General features: G+C 40.9%; 1 protein-coding gene across 1 annotated transcript; it reads left to right on the top strand.

Annotated features, from left to right (window-relative positions):
• Positions 1 to 1,990: 1,990 nt before the first annotated feature.
• On the top strand, positions 1,991 to 8,840 carry LOC103880833 (solute carrier family 25 member 53-like). Its single transcript, XM_021932488.2, has 2 exons — positions 1,991 to 4,367; positions 6,146 to 8,840. Exons 1-2 carry the CDS (start codon positions 4,321 to 4,323, stop codon positions 7,077 to 7,079), a joined length of 981 nt encoding a protein of 326 aa, XP_021788180.1. The 5' UTR covers positions 1,991 to 4,320; the 3' UTR covers positions 7,080 to 8,840.
• Positions 8,841 to 26,031: the final 17,191 nt, after the last annotated feature.

Here is a 26,031-nt window from a genome sequence, read left to right as displayed (position 1 = left end):
TTAAACTTTTAAGTGGAGGCACTGGGACTGCAGGCCAGGGATGTCAAACTCCAAAGCCCATGAAAACTCTTCTTTCTTGCCTTCCAAAAAAGTCTAAAATGCATTCTGCAGATGACCTAGTTCATTAGACCAATTGCAGCCTTTAGAATAATTTAGTTGTTATCTTGCCTTTATTCCCATTATCTCTTTATTTTTTTATTTTTTTTTTTTAAGACAGAGTCTTGCACTGTCACCCAGGCTGGAGTGCAGTGGTGCGATCTCGGCTCACTGCAAGCTCTGCCCTATTATCTCATTATTTATTTATTTATTTATTATTAGTGTTATACTTTAAGTTCTAGGGTACATGTGCACAACATTACGGGTTTTGTTACTTAGGTAATACATGTGCCATGTTGGTGTGTTGCACCCATTAACTCGACATTTACATTAGGCATCTCCTAAAGCTATCCTCCTCCCTCCCCCACCCACAACAGGCCCCAGTGTGTGATGTTCTATCCTGTGTCCAAGTGATGTCATTGTTCAATTCCCACCTATGGTGAGAACATGTGGTGTTCAGTTTTCATCCTTGCCATAGTTTGCTTTGAGAATGATGGTTTTCAGCTTCATCCATGTCCCTAAAGGACATGAATTCATCCTTTTTTATGACTGCATGAAGTGATTCCATGATGTATGTATTATACATTTTCTTGGTAGTCTATCATTGATGGACATTTGGGTTGGTTCAAGTCTTTGCTATCTTGAATAGTGCCACAATAAACATACGTGTGTGCATGTGTCTTTATAGCAGCATGATTTATAATCCTTTGGGTATATACCCAGTAATGGGATGGCTGAGTCAAATGGTATTTCTAGTTCTAGATCCTTGAGGAATCGCCACTGTGTCTTCCTAATGGTTGAACTGGTTTTACACAGTCCACCAGCAGTGTAAAGGTATTTCTATTTCTCCACATCCTTTCAGGACTGTTGTTTCAGTTTTTTAATGATTGCCATTCTAACTGGTGTGAGATGGTCATTGTGGTTTTGATTTGCATTTCTCTGATGGCAGTGATGATGAGCATTTTTTCATGTGTCTGTTGGCTGCATAAATGTCTTCTTTTGAAAAGTGTCTGTTCATGTCCTTTGCCCACTTTTTGATGGGGTTGTTTGATTTTTTCTTGTAAATTTGTTTAAGTTCTTTGTAGATTCTGGATATTAGCCCTTTGTCAGATGGGTAGGGTGCAAAAGTTTTCTCCCATTATGTAGGTTGCTGTTCACTCTGATGGTAGTTGCTTTTACTGTGCAGAAGCTCTTTAGTTTAATTAGATCCCATTTCTCAATTTTGGCTTTTGTTGCCATTGCCTTTGGTGTTTTAGACATGAAGCCCTTGCCCATGCCTATGTCCTGAATGGTATTGCCTAGATTTTCTTCTAGGGATTTTATGTTTTTAGGTCTGACATTTAAGTCTTTAATCCATCTTGAATTCATTTTTGTGTAAGGTGTAAGGACGGGATCCAGTTTCAGCTTTCTACATATGACTAGCCAGTTTTCCCAGCACCATTTATTAAATAGGGAATCTTTTCTCCATTTCTAGTTTTTGTCAGATTTGTCAAAGATCAGATGGTTGTAGATGTGTGGTATTATTTCCAAGGGCTCTGTTCTGTTCCATTGGTCTATATCTCTGTTTTGGTACCAGTACCATGCTGTTTTGGTCACTGTAGCCTTGTATTATAGTTTGAAGTCAGGTAGCGTGATGCCTCCACCTTTGTTCTTTTGGCTTAGGATTGTCTTGGCTATGTGGGCTCTTTTTTGGTTCCGTATGAACTTTAAAGTCGTTTTTTCCAATTATGTGAAGGAAGTCATTGGTAGCTTGATGGGGATGGCATTGAATCTATAAATTACCTTGGGCTTTATGGCCATTTTCACAATTTTGATTATTTCTATCCATGAGCATGGAATGTTCTTCCATTTGTTTGTGTCCTCTTTTATTTCATTGAGCAGTGGTTTGTAATTCTCCTTGAAGAGGGCCTTCACATCCCTTGTAAGTTGGATTCCTAGTATTATCTCATTTTTAAAAATGAAATTACTAATATAACTTATGGAGCAACTTATATACCAGGTGCTGTGCTAAGCACTTTCCATACTTTGTCTCATGCATCCTTCATGACAATGATTTTACATATAAAGATACTGAGCATCAGAGAGGTGAAGAAACTTGGCCAAGGTTATAAAGCTAGAAAGTGACAGAGTGAAATTCAAACCCAGGGCTGGCTGAATTCAGAGCCCATGTCTGTGCCCTAGGACACAATGCAGTGGGGAAGACAAATGTGGTTCTCATTCTAAATAGGCTCCTCTCTGTCAACCACTGCTCTATTTCCTTCTCACCACATGGGGTAGGCCATCCCCATGCACAACTCACACTTTTAAGCCTATGTGCCTTAGGTCACTTTCTCAGCCTAGAATGCTTGCTCTCACTCCTCTACCTAACAAGACCCTATGCTACTCTACTCAGTTAAGGACTGTGTCATATGCCCCTTCTCAGAGAAGTTTCTTGGGTGCTCCTCGTCCCGGGAGGAATAAATTGCTCTTGTCTTTTTGCTTCCACCTTCATTAGTGTACCCTTTATTTTGTCTTTCTGTAGAGTTTAGCTCATTGTTTACCTGTCTCCCCTACTAGATTCCCAGGCACTTGAGAGTAGGCACCAAATTCTATTCACTCTAGCTCCATGGTGGTTTACCCACAATGATTTAGTGGATGATCAGTACATGTTTGTGAGCTGACCAAAGGACTGGCTGAGAGATGCCCCGAATGAACAGACAAACGCATTCATTTGTGGCTGGATCCTGGGGCAATCACACAGGCTACCCATGTGGACTAGATTGGCTGGGAGAATCTGGAATCCCCTGGGCTCATTTTACTAGTCTGTAAACATAGGAGGCAGGTCAGGGTACAGGTGATATCTGCTCAAGGCCAACTGTAGGTCCATTCTGTGGTCTGTACTTTGAATTGAGGTCAAGGGGCCAGGCTCTCCTAGATTATTTATGTTGTGCCTTCCCATTTGTGGAAGAAAGGGCTTCTCTGCCTCCCTTAGGAACACAAGTTGTGTTCCTACATGCCTCTTTATCTGCTTCTGGCTGTCCTGAGAGTGTCTGGAAAGAGAATGCGCTCTGTGGAGACAGATAGTGAGGTACAGAAGCATCTTTTTTTTTTTTTTTTTGATATCTTTTATCGAGGCCACCGTGTTATGGATTCTCAACCACTTTATCTCATTTTATGTTGTTAATCTCTGCCACAATGTTTTGAGGTGGGTCTTAATGTCCCTGTTTTGTAGCTGAAGAACCTGAGACTGAATGAAATGTCTTGCCCGAGGTCACACAGTTAAGTAAGTGGCAGAGGCAGAATTCAGTCTTGGGTCTGTCTGCCCTTTCCAAAGCCTGGCATCTTAACAGAAAATACATTGGAGAAACATGATCTTCAGTCCCATAAAATGGAAAGGATTGGATTTATACAATGGATTACATATTTAAGGTGAGATGTTTCTCAATTATTGATCACTTTTAGTCCCCCGCAATGATTTACAAAAATGGCAGAAGGAGTCAGAGATTAAAAAGTACAATTCCTCTATCAAGTACTGGACTACTGGCCTGAATGCCCCCATATCAACCCCCTCTGACAGATATGGTATGGAGATGACTCCAAATTATTTTGCCCTTTCTGCTCCTTTTACAGCTCAGGTGGGTAAGGCTCCAAAATGTTACTGAATTTCTAAAGGTCACACATCAAGTTAATAACAAAACTCGCTTAGAATGCTAGTATCTCATACTACCCCACCTGCTTCCTGGCCTTTCTGGGGTAGGTGCAATAGTTAGGAGTCCTTGCACTGCCAAATCCTAACCCAGTTTTCTTTCTGCTAAATCGCCCTACCTTATGGTGTCAGTGAACACATGTTTATAAATGGTAGGGAGGAAGTGGAACATTATTGCACTCTGAGGTAGAAGAAAAGACAAATATTTGCCTCACCACCTGTCCTTATTTAGGTGAAGGTAAGACTTTGGAAAGAAGATCTTTGGTAGGAGAGCTGAGGACTCTTGGGGGCTCCTGTGGATTTAGCGGCCTGGGTATCTGGGAGGAGTCCCCTTTGGCTCTGGAGAAATGGAAGTGGGGCTGCCAGGGGCCAGAGGTGCCCCAGAGGGATGCAAATAGTGGGCCTCTTGAACTTTTACTCCTGCTCATTTCTCAGCTAAAGAGTAAGAGGCAGAGGGGCCCTCCCAGTTTACTGGCCATGAGCATTAAGGAGGCTGAGGCTTAAGGCCATCATGGAATACGGAGGACGGGGAGGTGGTGATGGGCCAAGCGCAGGAGGCTGAGCCTCCATATCTCTCCACCAAGAGGTGAGTGTGGCTGGGAGTGGTGGTAAAGTGAGATTGTGTGAAAATGGATGGAGCAGGGGGGTATGAATGAGATTGTGGGGATATGGATGGAGCCGGGTGGGGTATGAATGAGATTGTGAGGATATGGATGGAGCAGGGGGGATTGAATGAGATTGAGGGGATATGGATGGAGCCGGGGGTATGAATGAGACTGTGGGGATATGGATGGGGCGGGGGGATAGGAATGGGATTGTGGGGAGATGGATGTAGCAGGGAGAAGGGGCTAGGGAAGAGAAGAGCTGATGGGAGTGATTCTGGAAGGAATAGTACGCCAAGGTGGATTCTTGGCCTGGCAGCCCTGGGAAGGCTGCACTGGGCTTCTTGCAGTGTGTGGCTTCTACTCCTCCCTGGGGACCTCATCCTGGACTCTGTGCTCCCCCATCGGTCTGCTAGCTTAATTAGAGTCCCAACCTTCACACCCTCCACCACATAGCCCAGGGTTCTGAGGGAAACCTGTGGGTCTGTTGTTCCTGCCAGGCTTCCTGTCTCTGTCACTGTAGATGGAAGCCCTCCAGACTGGCCATCATGCCCCTCCCCCTCTCCCTTGTCCTCCTGCCCCACACCCACACAGCTCTGTGCTCTTTCCCTGAGGTGCCAGCTCTGGCTGCTGCACACCCTGTCTCGTCAGCCCAGGGACCCCCTCTTTCCTTCCCGGCAAACTTCCTCAGATCTGCTCTGAGCATTCATTTTTTTTCGATCCCAAAGTTCCTTGATATGTCCTGGCTTCCAAGTTGCTTCTCATACTAGCCATCTGCTTCCCGGCCTTTCTGGGGTAAGGAGCAATAGTTTGGAGTCCTTGCACTGCCTATTCTATATAGTATAGTGGTTCTGAGCCGGGAACAGTTTTGCCTCCCAGGGGACATTTGGCAAGGTCTCAAGATATTTTTGGTCATCACACTGGGTATGTCACCACTGGTGCTACTGGCACACACTGAGTCAAAGCCAGGGAGCCTCTGAATATCTTCCAATGCACAGGACAGGGACCAAGAATAAAAAATTATCCTGCCCAAAATGTCAATAGCACGGAGTTTAAGAAACCCTGCTCTGTTATATAACTACAAGTCTAAAAGGTTAGGTTTGGAAATTGCCAGGTGTTGATCCTTTAGGCACTGAACTTCCAGGAGTAGCTGCTCTTTCCCTTCCCCACTTGCCAGAGAGGGGCTGGGCATTGCCATGAAACATCTACAACTTGGGCAGAAATCTATGGAGAGAAAGGTGAGGGGAGATTCCCCCTCTCCAAATTTAATACCAACTTCTGGAGAAAGCATTGCACTTCAACTGTTAAATGCCTTTCTTCTTCTGCAAGACAGTGCCAGTTTTTTTTTTTTTTGAAACAGAATAGCAACTTATTATTCTAGTAGTTTATAAAATGGACAGTTTTATGTCATGAAAGTTGATGCATTAGGTTTTGGAGTCTTCCCCTCCTCTATTTCATGTTCTTCAGTTGTAATCCTTCTTTGAATATTGGAATATTTGCTGTGTCAGCAAAATACTGTAGTGGTGGCTCTGTTCAGAAAAACTGATTGCCTTTCTTTTAATTTAAGGTTAATGAATTCTTAATTTCTTAAGGGTGTGCTTATAGATCAGAAACTGGCTCAAAGAGTTGCTTGTTTCTGTTGAGCTGAGTTTCTTAGGGTTCATTTCCAATTAAGCAATGAAAATGCTTGCCAACAGAATTAATTGGTTGGTCTAATCTCTTTTTTTTACCACCCTTGCCTGTTTCTTCCATCTGCACACAGTTGTCTTCAGCATGGGGGAGCAGAACCACTCTCCCGGGAAGGAGCTTCAGCCCAGGACACGTGCAGAGGCTCCAGGAAAGAAAAGCTGACATCCCAGGCCTATGCCCTTGGGGCCGTTTCCAACTCTATGTCTACTTTTCTGACCTTTCCTATCTATAAGTTTGTGTTCCGGCAACAGATCCATGCCATGGCAGTGTCAGAGGCTGTGAGACAGCTTTGGCACGAAGGTCCTCAATACTTCTACCGGGGAACCTACCCTCCTCTTCTCTCCAAGACGTTGCAAAGGACTCTTCTGTTTGGGACTTATGATAGCCTGCTGTGCTTTCTCTCTCCTGTTGGGCCACATACCCTGGGACACCACTGGGTTGCAGGGGTCATGTCTGGCCTGGTGGAGGCTGTGGCACTCAGCCCCTTTGAAAGGGTGCAAAATGTACTCCAGGATGGTCACAAGCAAGCTCGCTTCCCCAGCAGCTTCAACATTCTTGAAGAATTCAATTCTTATGGGCTTTGGGGGCAGCTGTCACGGGGCTACTACCGTGGTTTCTGGCCTGTCCTGGCCAGGAACAGCCTGGGGAGTGCTCTATATTTTTCTTTCAAGCACCCCATCCAGGATGGCCTGGCAGAGCAAGGCCTGCCCCATTGGGTTCCTGCCTTGGTGTCTGGTAGTGTCAATGAAACAATCACCTGCCTAGTTCTGTATCCTCTGATTGTGCTGGTTGGTAATATGCAGTCCCATATTGGATGGCAGAGCATGCCAAGCCTGTGGGTCTCTGCCCAGGATGTGTGGAACACTTGGGGCCAAAAGCTACTCCTGATCTACCGTGGAGGCTCCCTGGTCATCCTAAGGTCCAGGGTGACATGGGGCCTCACTACAGCAATCCATGAGTATCTGCAGAGGAAGTCACACTCCAGGAAAGAGCTGAAGACTGACTAGCTGCAGAAAGTGTGGCCATGCCATCTTTGTTATTCTAAATCTTCCCTGCTTGGTTCTATGTAGCTTACTTCTTTGGCTCAGTTGCCTAATACTTTAGCATCTGTAAACTCATTGCATGGGAGAAGTTCCCAACTACCAACCTGTTGAGCAAGGACAAAGCCCAACAGGATTCCTTAGTCAAAAAGAAACGTTCGCCCCAGTCTCTCCACAGCTTCAGTAGCCTCAGAGCCAGGAGGCCTTTAAATAACGTGTAACACAGATTAAGTGTCATTCATTTAAGGAATTCCTTGGCAATAAGCAGAAACTTAAAAGATGACCTTATTTAGGCACTTTGAGCTCTGGGACCCCACTAGGTGTCCTCCAGACCAAATTGAGTGGAACTCCAATTTCAAAGAACTATGCTTGACTCTTAGGATGGGAATTCCATAAAACTTCTCAGATGGCTACATTTTCATGACATTGTTCACTGCCTCTACCACCACCTCTCACTTCTCAAGGCTGTGGGTCCTACTTTCAGGGTAGCAGCTGTGACTGGAAATCCCAAATTAGGCTTGCGTGAACTCATCAGGTGCCACAAGAACTAGTGGGGCTGGAGATGGGAGTGTGAAGAAGTATGGCCCATGGATGGAAAGGATAAAACTTCGAAAGAAGAGATTTAATTACATGCAAAATAGAAACATTTGCTATAGTCTGCTTGGTGTTATTTGCTAGGACATTTCTGACAGCAAATTGCCTAGAAACTATTTAGTTTCCCTAAGAAACCTGGAAGTGAAGTGACCATATCTCTTCACAGATAATTGCATATTTTGTTGATGTGGTAAATGTAGTTAGTATAACATAAAGATCAGAAATCTTAGCCTGTCATTCAGAGCCTTTCAAAATACGGTCCTCATATAACTTTCAACATATTGTCACTCCACTTACATAAACCCCAAACACTAGCCATAATGAACTCTTGTTCTCTCCCCAGACATTCCATGAACTTTCCCATGGCCATACTTTGGCCCACACTATTCTTTCCACCTGCAGTGCTCCTTCTTCACATGCCAGTCTACCAAAATCCTTCCAGCTCCTCAAAGCCCAGTTCAGAGGTCACCTTCTCTATGGAGCCTCTTGATTTTCCCCAACTGAATGCGACATTAGTCTCTGTGATGCCCCTTTCTAACAGCACTTCATACATGGTACTGATTCTATTATGTCACTAATCTCATGTGACTCTGTTCTTGCATTCTTCAATACCTCCTACTACACCATAGAACTTATCGAAAGCAGGGATTCTTGTATGCATTTTTAAATCTTCCATTGTGCCTAGGTGCTCAATAACGTTGGTCGAATTATTGAATTTATTATCAAGCTGTGATGTGGTATATTCTCTGGGTGCTGTCCCTTGTACACGAAGATAAACTTATTGACTCACTGTCAGCAGGACACATGCCTTTGGGCTGTGTTTTTGTTTTCTTTTAATAGCGGATTTAGTTTTGTGCTAATGATAATGATGCTTCTACTGATGATAATAGTAATAATAAAAAATTACTTTCAACTGGAACATTTGATGAGTTTGTGTTACTGATGGCATGTTTGCTATTAGCACCAGTTCAGGAACTGAAACTTCTCAAACAGATTCACAATGTATAACTGTCCTATTTGTTTCAACTCTGGGGTTTTGAGGATTTCCAAGATGACATGTGTTATAGTTTCCCCCTACAGATAATTTTGTATTTTTAGTAGAGATGGGGTTTCTCCATATTGGTCAGGCTGGTCTCGAACTCCCAACCTCAGGTGATCCACCTGCCTTGGCCTCCCAAAGTGCTGGGATTACAGGCATGAGTCACCACGCCCAGCTTCCATATGAAATTCAGAGTAGTTTTTTTCTAATTCTGTGAAGAAAGTCAATGGTAGCTTGAAGGGAATAGCATTGAACCTATAAATTACTTTGGGCAGTATGGCCATTTTCATGATATTGATTCTTCCTATCCATGAACATGGTGAACATGGAATGTTTTTCCATTTGTTTGTGTCCTCTCTTATTTCCTTGAGCAGTGGTTTGTAGTCCTCCTTGAAGAGGTCCTTCACATCCCTTTTAAGTTAGATTCCTAGGTATTTTATTATCTTTGTAGCAATTATGAATGGGAGTTTGCTCATGATTTGGCTCTCTGTTTGACTATTATTTGTGTATAAGAATGCTTATGATTTTTGCACATTGATTTTGTATCCTGAGACTTTGCTGAAGTTGTTTATCAGCTTAAGGAGTTTATGGGCTGAGACCATGGGGTTTCTAAATATACAATCATGTCATCTGCAAACAGAGACAATTTGACTTCCTTTCTTCCTATTTGAATACACTTTATTGGTTTCTCTTGCCTGATTGCCCTGGCCAGAACTTGCAATACTATGTTGAATAGGAGTGTTGAGAGAGGGCATCCTTGTTTTGAACCAGTTTTCAAAGGGAATACTTCCAGCTTTTGTCCATTCAGTATGATATTGGCTGTGGGTTTGTCATAAATAGCTCTCATTATTTTGAGATACGTTCCATCAATTCCTTGTTTATTGAGTGTTTTTAGCATTAATGGGTGTTGAATTTTATCAAAGGCCTTTTCTGCATCTATTGAGATAATCATATGGCTTTTGTCATTAGCTCTGTTTATGTGATGGATTACATTTATTGATTTGCGTGTGTTGAACCAGCCTTGCACCCCAGGGATGAAGCTGACTTGATTGTGGTGGATAAGCATTTTAATGTGGTGCTGGATTCGTTTTGCCAGTATTTTATTGAGGATTTTCACATTGATGTTCACTAAGGATGTTGGCCTGAAATTTTCTTTTTTTGTTGTGTCTCTGCCAGGTTTTGGTGTCAGGATGATGCTGGCCTCATAAAATGAGTTAGGGAGGAGCTCATCTGTTTCTATTGTTTGGAATAGTTTCAGAAGGAATGGTACAAGCTCCTCTTTGTACCTCTGGTAGAACTCGGCTGTGAATCCATCTGGTCCTGAGCTTTTTTTGGTTGGTAGGCTATTAATTACTGCCTCAATTTCAGAACTTGTTATTGGTCTATTCAGGGATTCGAGTTCTTCCTGGTTTAGTCTTCGGAGGGTGCATGTGTCCAGGAATTTATCCATTTCTTCCAGATTTTCTAGTTTATTTGCATAGAGGTATTTATAGTATTCTCTGATGGTAGTTTGTATGTCTGTGGGATCAGTGGTGATCTCCCCTTTATCTTTTTTTATTGTGTCTATTTGATTCTTCTCTCTTTTCTTCTTTACTAGTCTGGCTAGAGGTCTATCTATTTTGTTATTTTTTTTCAAAGAACCAGCTCCTGGATTCATGGATTTTTTGAAGGATTTTTTGTGTCTCTATCACCTTCAGTTCTGCTCTGATCTTAGTTATTTCTTGTCTTCTGCTAGCTTTTGAATTTGTTTGTTCTTGCTTCTCTAGTTCTTTTAATTATGATGTTAAGGTGTCAATTTTAGATCTTTCCTGCTGTCTCCTGTGGGCATTTAGTGCTATAAATTTCCCTCTACACACCGGTTTAGCTGTGTCCCAGAGATTGTGGTACTTTTTATCTTTGTTCTCATTGGTTTCAGAGAAGTTATTTATTTCTGCCTTAATTTCATTATTTACACAGTAGTCATTCAGAAGCATGTTGTTTAGTTTCCATGTAGTTGTGCGGTTTTGAGTGAGTTTCTTAATCCTGAGATCTAATTTGATTGCACTGTGGTCTGAGAGACTGTTATGATTTCTGGTCTTTTGCATTTGCTGAGGAGTGTTTTACTTCCAATTATGTGGTTGATTTTAGAATAAGTGCTACGTGGTGCTGAGAAGAATGTATATTCTGTTGATTTGGATGGAGTTCTATATATGTCTGTTAGGTCCGCTTGGTCCAGAACTGAGTTCAAGTTTTGAATATCCTTGTTAGTTTTCTGTCTCGTTGATCTGTCTAATATTGAAAGTGGGTTGTTAAAGTCTCCCACTATTATTGTGTAGGAGTCTAAGTCTCTATGTAGGTCTCTAAGAATTTGCTTTATGAATCTGAGTGCTCCTGTATTGGGTGCACATATATTTAAGATAGTTAGCTCTTCTTGTTGCATTGATCCCTTTACCATTATTTAATTCCCTTCTTTGTCTTTTTTGATCTTTGTTGGTTTAAAGTCTATTTTATCAGAGAGTAGGATTGCAACCCCTGCTTATTTTTGCTTTCCATTTGCTTGATAAATCTTCCTCCATCCCTTTATTTTGAGCCTATGTGTGTCTTTGCACATGAGATGGGTCTCCAGAATACAGCACACTGATGGGTCTTGACTCTTTATCCAATTTGCCAGTCTATGGCTTTTTAATTGTGGTATTTATCCCATTTACATTTAAGGTTAATATTGTTATGTGTGAATTTGATCCTGTCATTATGATGCTAGCTGGTTATTTTGCCCATTAGTTAATGCAGTTTCTTATAGTGTCGATGGTCTTTACATTTCGGTTTGTTTTTGCAGTGGCTGGTTCCAGTTTTTCCTTTCTGTATTTAGTTCTTCCTTCAGGAGGTGTTGTAAGGCAGGCCTGATGGTGACAAAATCCCTTAGCATTTGCTTGTCTCTAAAGGATTTTATTTCTCCTTTGCTTGTGAAGTTTTATTTGGCTGGATGTGAAATTCTGGTTTGAAAATTATTTTCTTTAAGAATGTTGAATATTGGCCCCACTCTCTTCTGGCTTGTAGGATTTCTGCAGAGAGATTTGTTGTTAGTCTAATGGTCTTCCCTTTGTGGGTAATCTGACCTTTCTCTCTGGCTCCCCTTAACATTTTTTCCTTCATTTCAACCTTGGTGAATCTGACAATTATGTGTCTTGGAATTGCTCTTCTCGAGGAGTATCTTTGTGGTGTTCTCTCTATTTCCTGAATTTGAATGTTGGCCTGCCTTGCTATGTTGGGTAAGTTCTCCTGGATAATATCGTCAAGTGTGTTTTCCAACTTGGTTCCATTCTCCCCATCACTTTCAGGTTCGCCGATCAAACATAGGTTTGTTCTTTTCACATAGTCCCATATTTCTTGGAGCCTTTTTTTTTTTGTTCCTTTTCATTCCTTTTTCTCTAATCTCGTCTTCATGCTTCATTTCATTAAGTTGATCTTCAATCTCTGTAATCCTTTGGAGGAGAAGAGGCTTTCTGGTTTTGGCAATTTTCAGCCTTTTTGCATTGTTTTTCCTTCATCTTCGTGGATTTATCTACCTTTGGTCTTTGCTGTTGGTGACTTTTGGATGGCGTTTTTGCGTGTTTGTCCTTTTTGTTGCTGTTGATGGTATTGCTTTCTGTTTGTTGGTTTTCCTTCTATCAGTCAGGCCACTCTTCTGCAGGTCTGCCGGAGTTTCCTGGGGGTCCACTCCAGACCCTGTTTATCTGGGTATCACCAGTGGGGGCTGCAGAACCGCGAAGATTGCTTCCTGCTCCTTCCTCTGGAAGCTTTGTCCCAGAGGGGCACCTGCCAGATGCCAGCTGAAGCTGTCCTGTATAAGGTGTCTGTTGACCCCTGCTGGGAGGTGTCTCCGTGTCAGGAGGCACAAGGGTCAGGGACCCACTTGAGGAGGCAATCTGTCCCTTAGCAGAGCTACAGCACTGTGCTGGGATATCTGCTTCTCTCTTCAGAACTAGCAGGCAGGAATGTTTAAGTCTGCAGAAACTGCACCCACAGCCGCCCCTTCTCCCACGTGCTCTGTCCCAAGGAGATGGGGGTTTTATCTATAAGCCCCTGACTGGGGCTGCTGCCTTTCTTTCAGAGATGCCCTTCCCAGAGAGGAGGAATCTAGAGAGGCAATCTGGCTACAGCGACTTTGTGGCACTACAGTGGGCTCTGCCCAGTCAGAACTTCCCAGAGGCTTTGTTTATACTGTGAGGGGAAAACCCGTCTACTCAAGCCCCAGTAATGGCAGACCCCCCACTCTCCCACCAAGGTCGAGCATCCCAGGTCGACTTCAGACTTCTGTGCTGTCAGCAAGAACTTCAAGACAGTGGATCTTAGCTTGCTGGGCTCTGTGAGACTGGGATCCGCTGAGCAAGACCACTTGGCTCCCTGGCTTCAGTCCCCTTTCCAGAAGAATGAACGGTTCTGTCTTGCTGGTGTTCCAGGCTTCACTGGGGTATGAAAAAAAACTCCTGCAGCTAGCTCGGTGTCTGCCCAAACAGCCGCCCAGATTTGTGCTTGAAGCCCAGGGCCCGTGTGGTGTAGACACCTGAGGGAATTTCCTGGTCTTTAGGTTGCAAAGACCTTGGGAAAAGCGTAGTATCTGGGCCAGATAGCACAGTCCCTCATGGCACAGTCCTTCATGGCTTTAGGGAGGGAGTTCCCCGACCCCTTGAACTTCCTGGGTGAGGCAATGCCCCACCCTGCTTCTGCTCGCCCTCTGTGGGCTGCACCCACTGTCTAACCAGTCCCAATGAGATGTACCGGGTACCTCAGTTGGAAATGCAGAAATCACCCACCTTCTGCATTGGTCTCGCTGAGAGCTGCACATTGGAGCTGTTCCTATTCAGCCATCTTGCCCAGGAGTCTTGCATTCCTTTTTTATAGCTTAATACTATTAAAATGTGTACATATACAACATTTTCTTTATCCATTTATTGACTGATGGACACTTAGGTTGATTCCATAACTTGGATCTTGTGAATAGTGCTGCAATAAACATAGGAGTGCAGATATCTCTTCAATATACGGTTAAAAAAAATTTTTTTGAAATATACCCAGCAGCAAGATTGCTGAATCATAATGGTAGTGCTATTTTTAGTTTTTTGTGGAACACCCATACCGTTTTCCATAATGGCTGTACCAACTTACATTCCCAATAACAGTGTATAAGAGTTCCCCTTTCTCCACATCCTTGCCAGCATCTGTCATTTTTTTTTTGTCTTTTTGATAATGGTCATTTTAACTGGGGTGGGATGAAATCCAATTTTTGACTGTTACAAAACAGAACTACCATGATTTTTCTTGGTAATGTACATAAACACAGATATCTCTAGGGGATTTATGTAGAATTCTGGTTTATGGAATATGAGCACCTTCAATTTAATTGAATGATGCCTAACTTTTCCTAATGGCATGTACCAATTCACACCCTTACTAGCCAGGTTTAACAGTTCCCATTGCTCCACCTGGTGGTCAACACTTAGTATTATCAGACTTCTTAATTTTTGCCTATCTAATAAGTGTAAATGGCATCTTATAATTTGATTTTCCTGATTACTAATAATGTTGAGCATCTTTTCACAAGCGTATTGAATGTTAGTATTTCCTCTTTTGTGAAGCATTTATTCAAGACATTTGCCATTTTTTCCTGTTGAGTTGTGTAACTTTTTCAAATTAATTTGTAGAAGTTGTTTTTAGTTCTTTCTCCTTTATATGTGTTCCATATATCTCTCCCAATTTTGTCACTTATTTTTCCATTTTAATGATTTCTTTTGATAAACATAAGTTCTAATTATAAGATAGATATCGAAGTTATCAATCCTTTTTTATGGTAAGTGCTTTTTGTGTCTTTTCAATGAAATCTTTCTATACCCCAATATCATGAAGATATTCCTTTATAATAACATTTAACACTTTTATAGTTTTGACTTTCACATTTATGTTTTGAATATACTTGGAATTAATTTTCATGTAGAATATGAGAATAGAGGTCCAATTTTTTCTTTATGAATATCCAATTGCCCCAATATCATTTGTTGAAAAGTCTTTTCTTCTCCCATTCAGTTACAATGCCAACTCTGTCAAATATCAAGTGTTCATATATTCTTGGGACGATTTCTGACCTGTCTGTTCTATTCTACCAGTTTATTTATCTAATCATGTGCCAGTACAGCATTGCCTTGTTACCTGTAACAGTAATAATAATAAATGTCTTGATATCTGATAGGGAAAGTCTTCCCACCTCATTCTTATTCCTCAAGAGTTTCTTAACTATTCTTATCAATATGCACAGAAATAGATGCTGAAATTTTCCTTTCACAAAATTACTGTTGAGATTTTAATTTCAGCAAAACTTAACTGTTGAGTTTTAATGTAAACAAAAATAATGGTTGAAATTCTAATTTTAATGTCTCTCCAAGTTTCATAATATTCTACATAGTGTTCAACATATCTTTTTTGGGATTTTTATTTTTTGCTTAATTTTTAAACTATTACTAACAGTAAAGCAGATTATCATAAATGGGATTATAATGAGTTTCTTACATATAATGTCCTTCTATTTTAAGAGAAAAATATATATCTGTTAAGAAATCAGTTTATATGTGTTGATGCCTCATGTTGACATATTCAGTATAACATATATTGATTAATATTACCTACTATGTTATTATCTATACAAATGCCACTAATTCACTAGGTTTTTCAAAAAGTAAACAGCAAACCTTAAAAAATTTATTATGATAATGGAGATGGAGTACAAAAAGGGTCAACTCTGAGATAGAGTACATGAAAGCTCAAGATACCTGTATACAACTGCCTACTTGATATTTTCACTGAAATATAGGCATTCCAAACTTAATATGTCAAAGATTAAACTATTTATTCTCCTTACCAATCTGTCCCTAGTCTTTCCACTTCCAATGGTATCATCATCTTCTGGTACTTTCAACACAAAGGATACTATCATATAGGGAACGTGACTCTCTCACTCATGACTCTATTTCCAGTGCCCAGATTGTCATGCACATAGTAAGTGCTCAATAGATATAGAATGGATGAATGGGCCCTGCCCTCCAAACATGTTCGATTAAAAATCATTCAAGAATATACACAAAGTAGTATATGAAAAAATGACAGAAGACTTCTGTCCTTTCTTTTCAATTATTAGACCCACAGCCTTAGTTCAGTCTTTCCTGATTTTATACCTGAAAAACTGCCACAACTCTTTTTATTGGCTCTTCTTTTCACCTTCCAATGTTAATAGTTTATAAGATAAAATCCAAACCACTTGGCATGACATTCAAGATCCTCCATAATCTGACACCAGCCTACCTTTTTCACCTCATTTTCCTCTACTTAAATATTATGAATCTCGATGTCCCAACTACACAAGACTACTGGATGTTTCTCAAGTGTGCCCTACATTTCTCTTTGTTCTTCTTTTCTCCTCTTCCTGGAATTCCATTGCCCCCATTTCTTACTTCAACAAATGCTATCCATTTTTAAAGACCCAATTCAAATGTCATTTCCTCTATGCAGGCTTCTTGGACTCTCTCAGGTAGAATTAGGCTTACCTCTTTTCCACTTTCCCCTGGTACTTATCAATCTTGATATAACATTTAAAATCATAGATGTCATAGAATTATAATATTAGATTTAGAAGTGGTCTTGGTGATCATGTGATCCGACTTCTTCATGTTATCAATGGCCAGAGCTAGGAGAATCCAGGTCTTTTAATTTGCCTTGACTCGTGATTATGTATGTACATATTTTTTATCCTCTACTTGACATGTCACTGGGCAGAAATAGGGTGTTATTCATCTTTGTGTTTTTATTCATGATATGTAATAACATCTATTGCACATAGTGGATGTACAATAAGTATGTTTTAATTGACTTAAGATCAGAGGGATGGATAAAGTAGAGGTACCATTCGTAGTATTGTACTCTGTACCAGGTACTATGCCAAAGTTTTACAAGAATTACCTGATTGATCACACAATCCTATGAGATAAGCACCATTTGTAGCTTTATTTGCCCAAGACTTCATAGCCAGTGTAGAATCTGGACGAAAATCAAATTCCTTTGGCTCCAGATTCTTTGTTCTTAGTCATTGTGCTATGGTGCAGAACAACAAGGTGGGAACTCAAACATTTTGGGTTTACAATATGATTGATGAATGAATTTGGCATGAAAGACTAACTTTAATTTCCTGGAGGACATAGCAGCTGGGTTTGGGAAGACAGTTTGGGACTATATTGTGGAAGGCTCTGAATGCCAAGCATGGTGTGAGAAGTTACCTCCCTTCCCTAGCTCTCCATCTGCACCAGTCTAGATCACCGTCTGAGGCCCAGCTCAAACAGCACATATTGTTTGAAGACTTCCAGAATCTTCCAAGTCACAATGAATTTCCTCTTCTCCTACAGCACTTTGTTCATACCTTTGTTATAATACATAATATTACTTTCTTTCTTTTATTTTTTTTGAGACGGAGCCTTGCTCTGTTACTCAGGCTGGAGTGCAGTGGCGTGATCTCGCCTTCCCTGGGTTCAAGCAGTTCTCCTGCCTCAGCTTCCGAGTAGCTGGGACTATAGGCATGCACCACCATGCCCCACTGGTTTTCGTATTTTTAGTAAAGATGAGGTTTCACCATGTTGGCCAGGCTGGTTTTGAACTCCTGACCTCAGGAGATCTGCCAGCCTCGGCCTCCCAGAGTGATGGGATTACAGGCGTGAGCCACTGAGCCCAGTCAATATGACTTTCTTAACAGAAATATTTTGTGGCTATATCTGTTTTCTTCATATTTTGTAAATTCCTTGAGAGCAGGCACCTTATTTATGATTGTATACCTCTTTTCATTTCACAACTGATACATAGTAGATGCTTGTCTTAGTCCATTTTGTGTTGCTGTAAGTGAATACCTGAAACTGGGCAATTTACAAAGAAAAGAGGTTTATTTAACTCATGGTTCTGCAGCCTGGGAAGTTTAAGATTAGGCAGCTGCATCTGGTAGCTTCTGATGTGGGCCTTGTACTGTGGCAAAACATGGCAGAGAAATGGAAGGGAAACCAGGTCCCTGCAAAGAGAGTAAAACACCAAACATGAAACGCAACCTCACTTTACAACAACTTGCACTTGCATAACCAATCCAGTCCCACAAAGAGTAAGAATGGACTCACTCCCACCAGACTGCTTTAATCCCTTCATGAGAGTGAATCCCTAATGACCCAGAAGGTTGTTAAAGGTTCCACTCCCTCTCAACATTGTTACATTGGGGACCAAGTCTCAATATCAGTTTTGGTGAGCACAAACCATATTCAAATCATAACAATGCTCAATACATGTTACTTGAATTAAACGTTTCATTAGGAGAATATAGACATGAATAAAGCATGGTTTCTGCTCTCAAGAGAAGCCAACATTCTATCAAGGGAAACAGTACATTATTCCACATGAGAAGCTATACTAGTGACATGTATAAAGCATGAGGAATTCAGCGATCAATTAGAAAATGCAATAGGAAAAATAACCCATTCATGATATTCCCAATATCTATAAGGCAGCTAGGAAGATAGCTAACAAAGATGTATAAACCATTATGCAGAAAAGTATGAGATTGTACAAAAGGAAATTTAATAAAAATCGGAAAGTGGGGGAATATACTTGTCAAGAACTACAAAAAGTGTAGAATTTGACCCTATTTACAAACTTACAAATTAACCTGACACACACAGTTTCATGTATTCTGTCAGAAGACATGAGAATCTTGCATGAGAGGCAAAGGACTTTATTACTCAGAAAAAGCAGTAGCTAGAACTTCCTGTTGGTTTGTGTTCGTTCCCAATGCCCCCTAAATCCCACAAGGGCAATGCAAAGGACCAATGATGGATGGCTGCACAGTGGGTTGCATTACAGGAAAGAAACAACACATTTGGAGGATCCACCGCTTTTATAGAAAATGGAAATAAGCTGGCTCTTTGTGATGTTTCCCCATCCTTCAGGGTTTCTCACTGAAAACATGGTCTTGAGAATGGCCAAGGTGAAGAGTCATCAGTGCCTTACATTTTTGGCATAATCAGCAAGAACATGCATGAATGCTTAGGGGCCATGATGGGTTGTCTTTCCCAAGAATACTCCATTTGTATATGTGGCGACTTTAAGTCAGCAAATTGGTAATTCTTCTCAAATTAGTCCGTAAATCCAATATTATTCCAATCAAAATATTAACAGGCCAATTTTTTTGTGGAATTTGAAACACTGATTACAAAATTGGAAAAGGCACATATAGTAAATTGTTATATGAAAGAAGTGACATTGCAAAGGAGTGAAAAAACGATGAATAATTTAATAAATGTGATTGGGACAGTTGTTTCCCTTCTCAGAGAAAAATCTAGATCCATGCCCTATACAAAATAAAGTCTAGATGTATAAAAGTCCAAAGTACAAAATCGAAATCTTAAAACCAATAAGAAATCATGTCCTCAGAATAATTTCCTAAACAAAATCCCAAAACACAAGTTTTAAAGGAAAAGATTGATATATATTTGATTCCACAAACATCGTATAATGAAAAAAATGAGAAATAACGTTAGTGTTAAAAGACGAGCAATGATTGGTACAGGATTTTTGGAAAGCTAGTTGGCTCTATCTACTGAAGCTGAACCTATGCATTCCCTACGACCAGCAACTCCACTTCTTGGTATATACCCAAGAAAAATGCATATGTATATTCACTAATGACATTATGAATATGCTCATACAGCATCATTTGTAATAGCCTCACACTGAAAAAAAAAAACAACCAAGTGTCCACAAACAGTAGAATGAATAAGTAAATTGCAGTATATTCATACATTAAAATGTAGCACATAATGGAGGATTAACTACAAATTCACGACAACATGGATGAATCTCACAAACCTAATGTTGAGCAAAAGAAGCCAGACACAGAGGAGTATATACTGAAAGATCCCATTTATTTAAAGCAGAAAAGAGGCAAAACTAATAATCAGGAGAGTGGTTATCATCCTTGGGCATAGTGACTGGAAAGGGGCACAAAAGAAGCTTGTGGCGGGGCAGGGGGAGGTTGGTAATGTACTGTGTCTTGATCTGAGAGCTGGTTATATGGGTGTCTTTACTTTGTGAACATTTATCAAGATGTACACCTAAGATATGTATGTATGTCTATTGTACTTGAATAAAACAGTTTGAAAACCTGCCTAACAGGATACTTTCTTATATATGGCTCTCACCAGTAGAGTTGCATGCATACCAAAAGTCATGTGTTTCCTCAAACAGGTTTATTTCAGTTACATTTGTTGTAAATGAACATAATGTGTATGCAAAAAAGAAGACCAGCAACAGATTTAGAGAAACTTTTTGCAACATATATTGCTGACCAATAATTTGATACAGAATATGCAAAGAACCCCTAAGAAGCAATACTTAAAAAACAAACAACTTAAAGGATGAATAGGTAAATGACCTGAAAAGGTACTTCACAGAAGAGGAAATGTGTATAACCAGGAAACCTATAAAAAGATGCTTATCCTTTTTCATGCCCTTTACAGGGACATGGATGAAGCTGGAAGCCACCATTCTCAGCAAACTAATATAGAAACAGAAAACCAAACACCACATGTTCTCACTGATAAGTGAGAGTTGAACAATGAGAACATTTGGGGACAGGGAGGGGAACATCACACACTGGGGCCTGTTGGGGAGCGGGGGGCAAGGGGAGGGATAGCATTAAGAGAAATACCTAATGTAGATGACGGGTTGATGGGTGAAGCAAACCACCATGGCACATGTATACCTATGTAACAAACCTGCACGTTCTGCACATGTATCCCAGAACTTAAAGTCTAATTTAAAAAAAGATGCTCATCCTCATGAAATAATCTGGGACATACAGATTCAAACACTAGGGAGATACTCACTTTCACCTATTAGATTGGCTAAACAAGTCTGAAAATACCAAATATTGGCAAGAATGTGGGAAAATGGAACTCATACACTGCTGGTATGAATATAAATTGATGCAATTACTGTGGAAACTTATTTGGCAGTGTGTAGTCAGGTTGAAGATGCATGTACTGTGTCATCTAGCAATTTCAATTCTAGGAGACATGTTTATAGACTAATAGGAGGCTACTGCAAGAACATTAACTGCAGCATTTTTTGTAATGGAAAAAATGGAAGCAACTTATGCATTAATGAACTATGGAATATTCATATAACGGAATATTATATATTGCTTAAGTGCACCTCTATCTGTTACAGTATAAACATAGGTAAAATGTTTAGAAATTCATAATGTTGGGTGAAAAGTCATAATGTTTTGTAAAAGAACAAGTTGTAGAAGATTACACAAAGATATGCTCTAACTTGTCATAATGCAAAAATCACCAGAAAATGATTCATTTAACAAATCTTTATTGTAGGCACAATTCTAGGTACTTGGGATCAGTGAACAAAGCAGAGATCTTTTCCCTTGTAGACCTTACATTTCAATGGGGGAAGACTGAAATAAGATAATTAGCATAAGTAAATAAATTATATAATGTGTTAGATGGTGATGAAGCAAAAGCAGAGGATGGTAAGGGGGATAGAGAAAACAGGGTGGGCAGTTTGCAGCATTAAGTAGGATGCTTCAGGTAGGTCTCATTGATATAGTGAGATGTGAGCCTTGAAAATGTGAGAGAATTTAAATGAGTGGATCTATTGGAAAAGAGCACTCCTTCCTGGAGGAACAGACATTACCACGGTCCTATGGCAAGTGTGAGCCCAGGCTGTTTGTAGAATAGCAAGAAGGCCACAGCTGTGGCAGAACGAGGAGGGCAGAAGAGATCAGGGATATAATGGAGAACTAGAAAATGTCAGGCTTCTGCAGGGACTTTGACTCTGATTCCAAGTGGAATATGGTGTCTTTGCAAGATTTTGAGCAGAGAAATGCCATGATTTGATTTACATTTTAAAATGATCACTTTAATTTTTGTGTTGAGAATGTACCACCACAGGGGAATGAGAGTAGAAGCAGAGAGGCATGTTAGAAAGCTGTTGTAGTTATCCAGATGAGAGATGATGGTGGATTCGACCTTACATGTACCAATGGAGATGGCGAGAAGTGATTGGATTTTGGATGCATTTTGAAATGGAGCCAAAATGATTTCCTGATGGATTGGAGAGAAAGAAAGAAATTGAAGGTGATGTTAAGGTTTTTGGCTCAAGCCAATGTACAGCTGGAGTTGCCATCAATTGAAGTGAGGAAGGCAGTAGGAGCAATAGGTCTTAGAGAATAGATCAGGAGTTCTGCCTATGACAGTTTGAGTTTGAAATGTCCATTAGACATCTGAATTGGAGGTGCTGAGTAGGCAGTTGTATATATCAGACAGGAGTTTAGGATGAAGATCTGGCCTGCAGACATGAATTTGGAAGTTAACCTAGAAATATTTTGTATTAGCTATTGGACTGAAAGAGATCACCAAGGGAGTATACATAGGAATGCAAAGAACAGGGATGGAGCCCTGGGACATTCTCATTTTAAGAGGTTTGGAAGAAGAGAAGCCAGTAAAGGAAACTGAGAAGAAGCAGTTAGTGAGATCAGAGAGTGTGGTGTCCTGGGAGCCAAAGGAAGAAAGTGAACCAAAGAGGAGTGACTCATTAGCTGTGCCCAATGCTGCTGATAGGTTAAGTAAGGTGAGGACTAAGAACTGATCATTGTATTGAATAATGTGAAGTCACTCATGACCATAACTGTGACAGGAGCAGTTTCAACTGATTTGTGGAGGTGGACCCACAAATCAGGTGGACCCTGATTAGAATGTGTCCAAGAGAGAATGGGAGGAGGAAAATTGAGGACACTGAATAGAGACCACTATTCAATGGTCAGGGGATGAGAGAGTGGTCAAACTAGGTATCTGGAGGAAGAACTTTCCTGATAGATGAAACAGATATTGCAAAGGCTCTAAGACAATGGTGAGTATGACTTGTTTGAGAAACAGCAGGGAGGCTACAGCTGGGGCAGAGTGAGTGAGGAACAGAACAGGCAGAGAGAGTGGGAGATAGGAAAGGATGGTCATCTGGCACTCCTTCTTGGCCCCAAAGTGAAGTAGGTAGAAGGCCTAAGGGAATGTAGTCTTAGACAGAAATACTGGTTCCAACGAAGCCTTATATTGTGTATAGAAACATATTTCATATGTATCTGTAAAAGAGATTTGCATCAAAGGGGAGCAAAGAAATTGGGTAATGGCAGGTGGTAAAGTGGAGCCAAGAGAAAAAATATATATATATACACATATAAAACAATTTACTATATACACTTTTTCCAATTTTGTAATCAATGATTCAAATTCCACAAAATATTGGCCTGTTTATATATATATATATATATATATATAGTGTACATATGATGAATATTTGTGTGTTATATAATAAAGATGAGAAATAACAGTATAATTGAATCCTGATTGAAATGACCCAACAGAGAGCACAACATTGATAATGCTGGAGTTAAGGGAGAGAAAGAAGGTAGTGATATCATTCAGTTGATAGGAGAAGAAGATATCTAGTGGGAAAGGAGAGGGGCTGGCTTTAGAGGGCAGTCTGGAAATATCATTATATTAATTTGCTAAGGTTGCTATAACAAAATACCACATACTGGGTGACTTAAACAACACACATTTATTGTCTCACAGGGTTGGTTTCTTCAGAGGCTTCTCTCCTTTGCTTGTAGATGGCCGTCTTCTTCCTGTGTCTTCACATGGTCAGCCCTCAGTCTGTGTTATCTGTGTCCTTATCTCTTCTTATAAAGGCACCAGTAGTATTGGGTTAGGACCCATCTTAATGACCTCACTTTGACTTAAGAGGTAATTATGTTACATTATGAGGTACTGGGGGTTAGAACTCCAACATATGAATTTTGGAGGGGTACAATTCAGCACATAATAATCATATATGATATCAACAGGAAGACCATGTGTATGGATGCGGGTGCAGATAGGTGAAGTGATGTGGTGGTAGGAGTCTGTAGAAGTTCTCTTCTGATGGCTTCAATTTTCTAGTGAAACAGGAAGCAGTGGAAGAGTTAGGATATGGAGGCAGTGTCAGGAGTTTGAGGAGAAAGAAGTTGCAAAATAATAACTTGGAAAAGTCAGAAAATTAAGGGACAGGAGACCTGTAGCATGATTGCCTAGCAGCATTAAAGTTTGGTTGAAGTTCATGGTCATGAAGTTAAACTGAGAGTTGTCATGTGGTTGTGAATTTTCCCCTAGCCAGCTTTAGCTGTATGGGTGTGGGCTCATGGGGAAGTAGCTGGATTTAGCCAGGGGTTGTGATTTTGCCAAGCAACACAAAGTGAGAGAGGGGCGGGATTGTGGAGGGTACATGTAGAGGAGTGGTTGTAAAGACTGAGCATGACATCTGAGCTAAGAAAGGAGAAGAGAGAAGACAATAAAGGGAAGAAGAGATAGTAAAAATCTGATAAGATCAATGGATTGGAGATTCTGGTGAGGTTGAAAGAAAATGGGGTCCAAAGTGAGTGGGCTGAAAAGAGAGGGGTATATGGTCAGAAAGAGGGATGTATGAAACTGAGATTACAGAGGGGTGCCCAAAATTATAGTGACAAGGGCTAGGGTATGGCTACATGAGTGGGTACATGAGTGAGTAATTGAGGTGGAGTTGAGCACAATGTCATGGAGGAGAAATGTTCAAGAAACAGAAGGGGCTAGTTTGTCAGCTTATCAGAATGATTTTTTTTTTTTTTTTTGAGATGGGGGTTTTGCTAGGTTGCCCAGGCTGGCCCAAACTCCTGGGCAATCTTCCCAACTTAGTCTTCTGAGTAGGTAGGACTATGGTGAGTGCCACCATGTCTAGCTTTAGAATGATTGATATTGAACTCACTAAGAATTAAGATAGGACAACTACCCATTGAGAATGATCATGTTCTCAGAGACAAAATGAGAGTCTGAGAAAAGAGGGGAGAATATTTCTGACAACAGCATTAAGAGCTGGTTGGTGACACTAGCTGTCAAAAGCTGGAAGTTTTTAGGGAGGTGGGAGAGGGATTGCTATCTAAAGGCAGCAATGAGAAGCACTAAAGTCACTTACGCAACTTTTAGGATCTGTGGTACAGTGGTGGTAGGAGAGAAAAATCATCTGCTCCTTGTGAGTTGGCTTCAGGGGATCCAGAGTCCTCAGGGAAGGGGGCATTCAGAGAAGAAGCTTAGACTATGGAGGATTAGCAAGGGTGCATTGCGTTTTATTAGTAGTGGAGGGGTGAGAGAGTGACCTAAAGAGGGGATGTGGACACAACCTTATGGAGGTTAGAATGTAGCAGTTGAGAGATGTCTTGGGATACTTGTGGTGACTGGCACAAATGGAGATAAATGCTATCATCAGTTGAGTTCTAATAGATTCAAAGGAGATCAGGTTGGGAGGATTTTGAGGTTTGGGCTATGGAGAGGTGGGTATCTGGAGCTTCCTGTCAACCCCAAGGGATGTGGGGGGTGTGGTCTTAGACTTGGATCACTGGTTCAAACAAGGCTTCATTTTGCTCCTTCATTGTGCTCAGAAATCACATTAATCTGTAATGACAGAAAAATAGGCCAGAGGGCCAAGATGGCCAACTAGAAGCAGCCAGTGTGCATGGCTGTCACAGAGTGGAATGGAAGGGGAGAGTAAATATAGCACCTTCAACGGAAACATCCAGGTTCTCACATTGGGATTAATCAAGGAAATAACTTGACCCACGAGAATGGAGAAAAGCAAGGCAGGACAACGGCACACCCAGGTGCAGCACAAAGCCAACGGAGGCTCCCCGCGGAAAGAAATGGTGAGTGAATGTGTGGTCCTGGGAACCCATGCTTCTCCCATGGATTTTTGCAACCCACAGGTCAGGAGATCCCCTCGTGAGCCCACTCTATCAGGGCCTTCAGTCTCACACACAGAGCTATGTGGAGTCCCGGCAGGACAGCAGACATGTGTGGAGAACCAGGAACTTTTTTATTTTTTTTAAATTATACTTTATGTTCTAGGGTACATGTGCACAAAGTGCAGGTTTGTTACATATGTATACATGTGCCATGTTGGTGTGCTGCACCCATTAACTCGTCATTTACATTAGGTATATCTCCTAATGCTATCCCTTCCCCCTGCCCCCCTGCACACCACAACAGGCCCCGGTGTGTGATGTTCCCCTTCCTGTGTCCAAGTGGAGAACCAGGAACTTTAGATACTCTGGCTATCTGGGCATTCTGGCAAAAGTAGCTGCAACTCCAGCAAAGCAGGAGG

This window comes from Papio anubis, unplaced genomic scaffold (genome assembly GCF_008728515.1).
Source record: "Papio anubis isolate 15944 unplaced genomic scaffold, Panubis1.0 scaffold429, whole genome shotgun sequence".
In the NCBI taxonomy this organism is placed as follows: domain Eukaryota; kingdom Metazoa; phylum Chordata; class Mammalia; order Primates; family Cercopithecidae; genus Papio; species Papio anubis.
The sequence above is the reverse complement of the archived record's forward strand: the minus strand, read 5'-3'. Positions and strand labels throughout refer to the sequence as shown.

Coding starts and splice junctions, on each gene's coding strand:
- LOC103880833 (XM_021932488.2), top strand. CDS start 4,321: ATGGGCCAAGCGCAGGAGGCTGAGCCTCCATATCTCTCCACCAAGAG. Junction 4,368..6,145: donor CCATATCTCTCCACCAAGAG/GTGAGTGTGGCT, acceptor ATCTGCACACAG/TTGTCTTCAGCATGGGGGAG.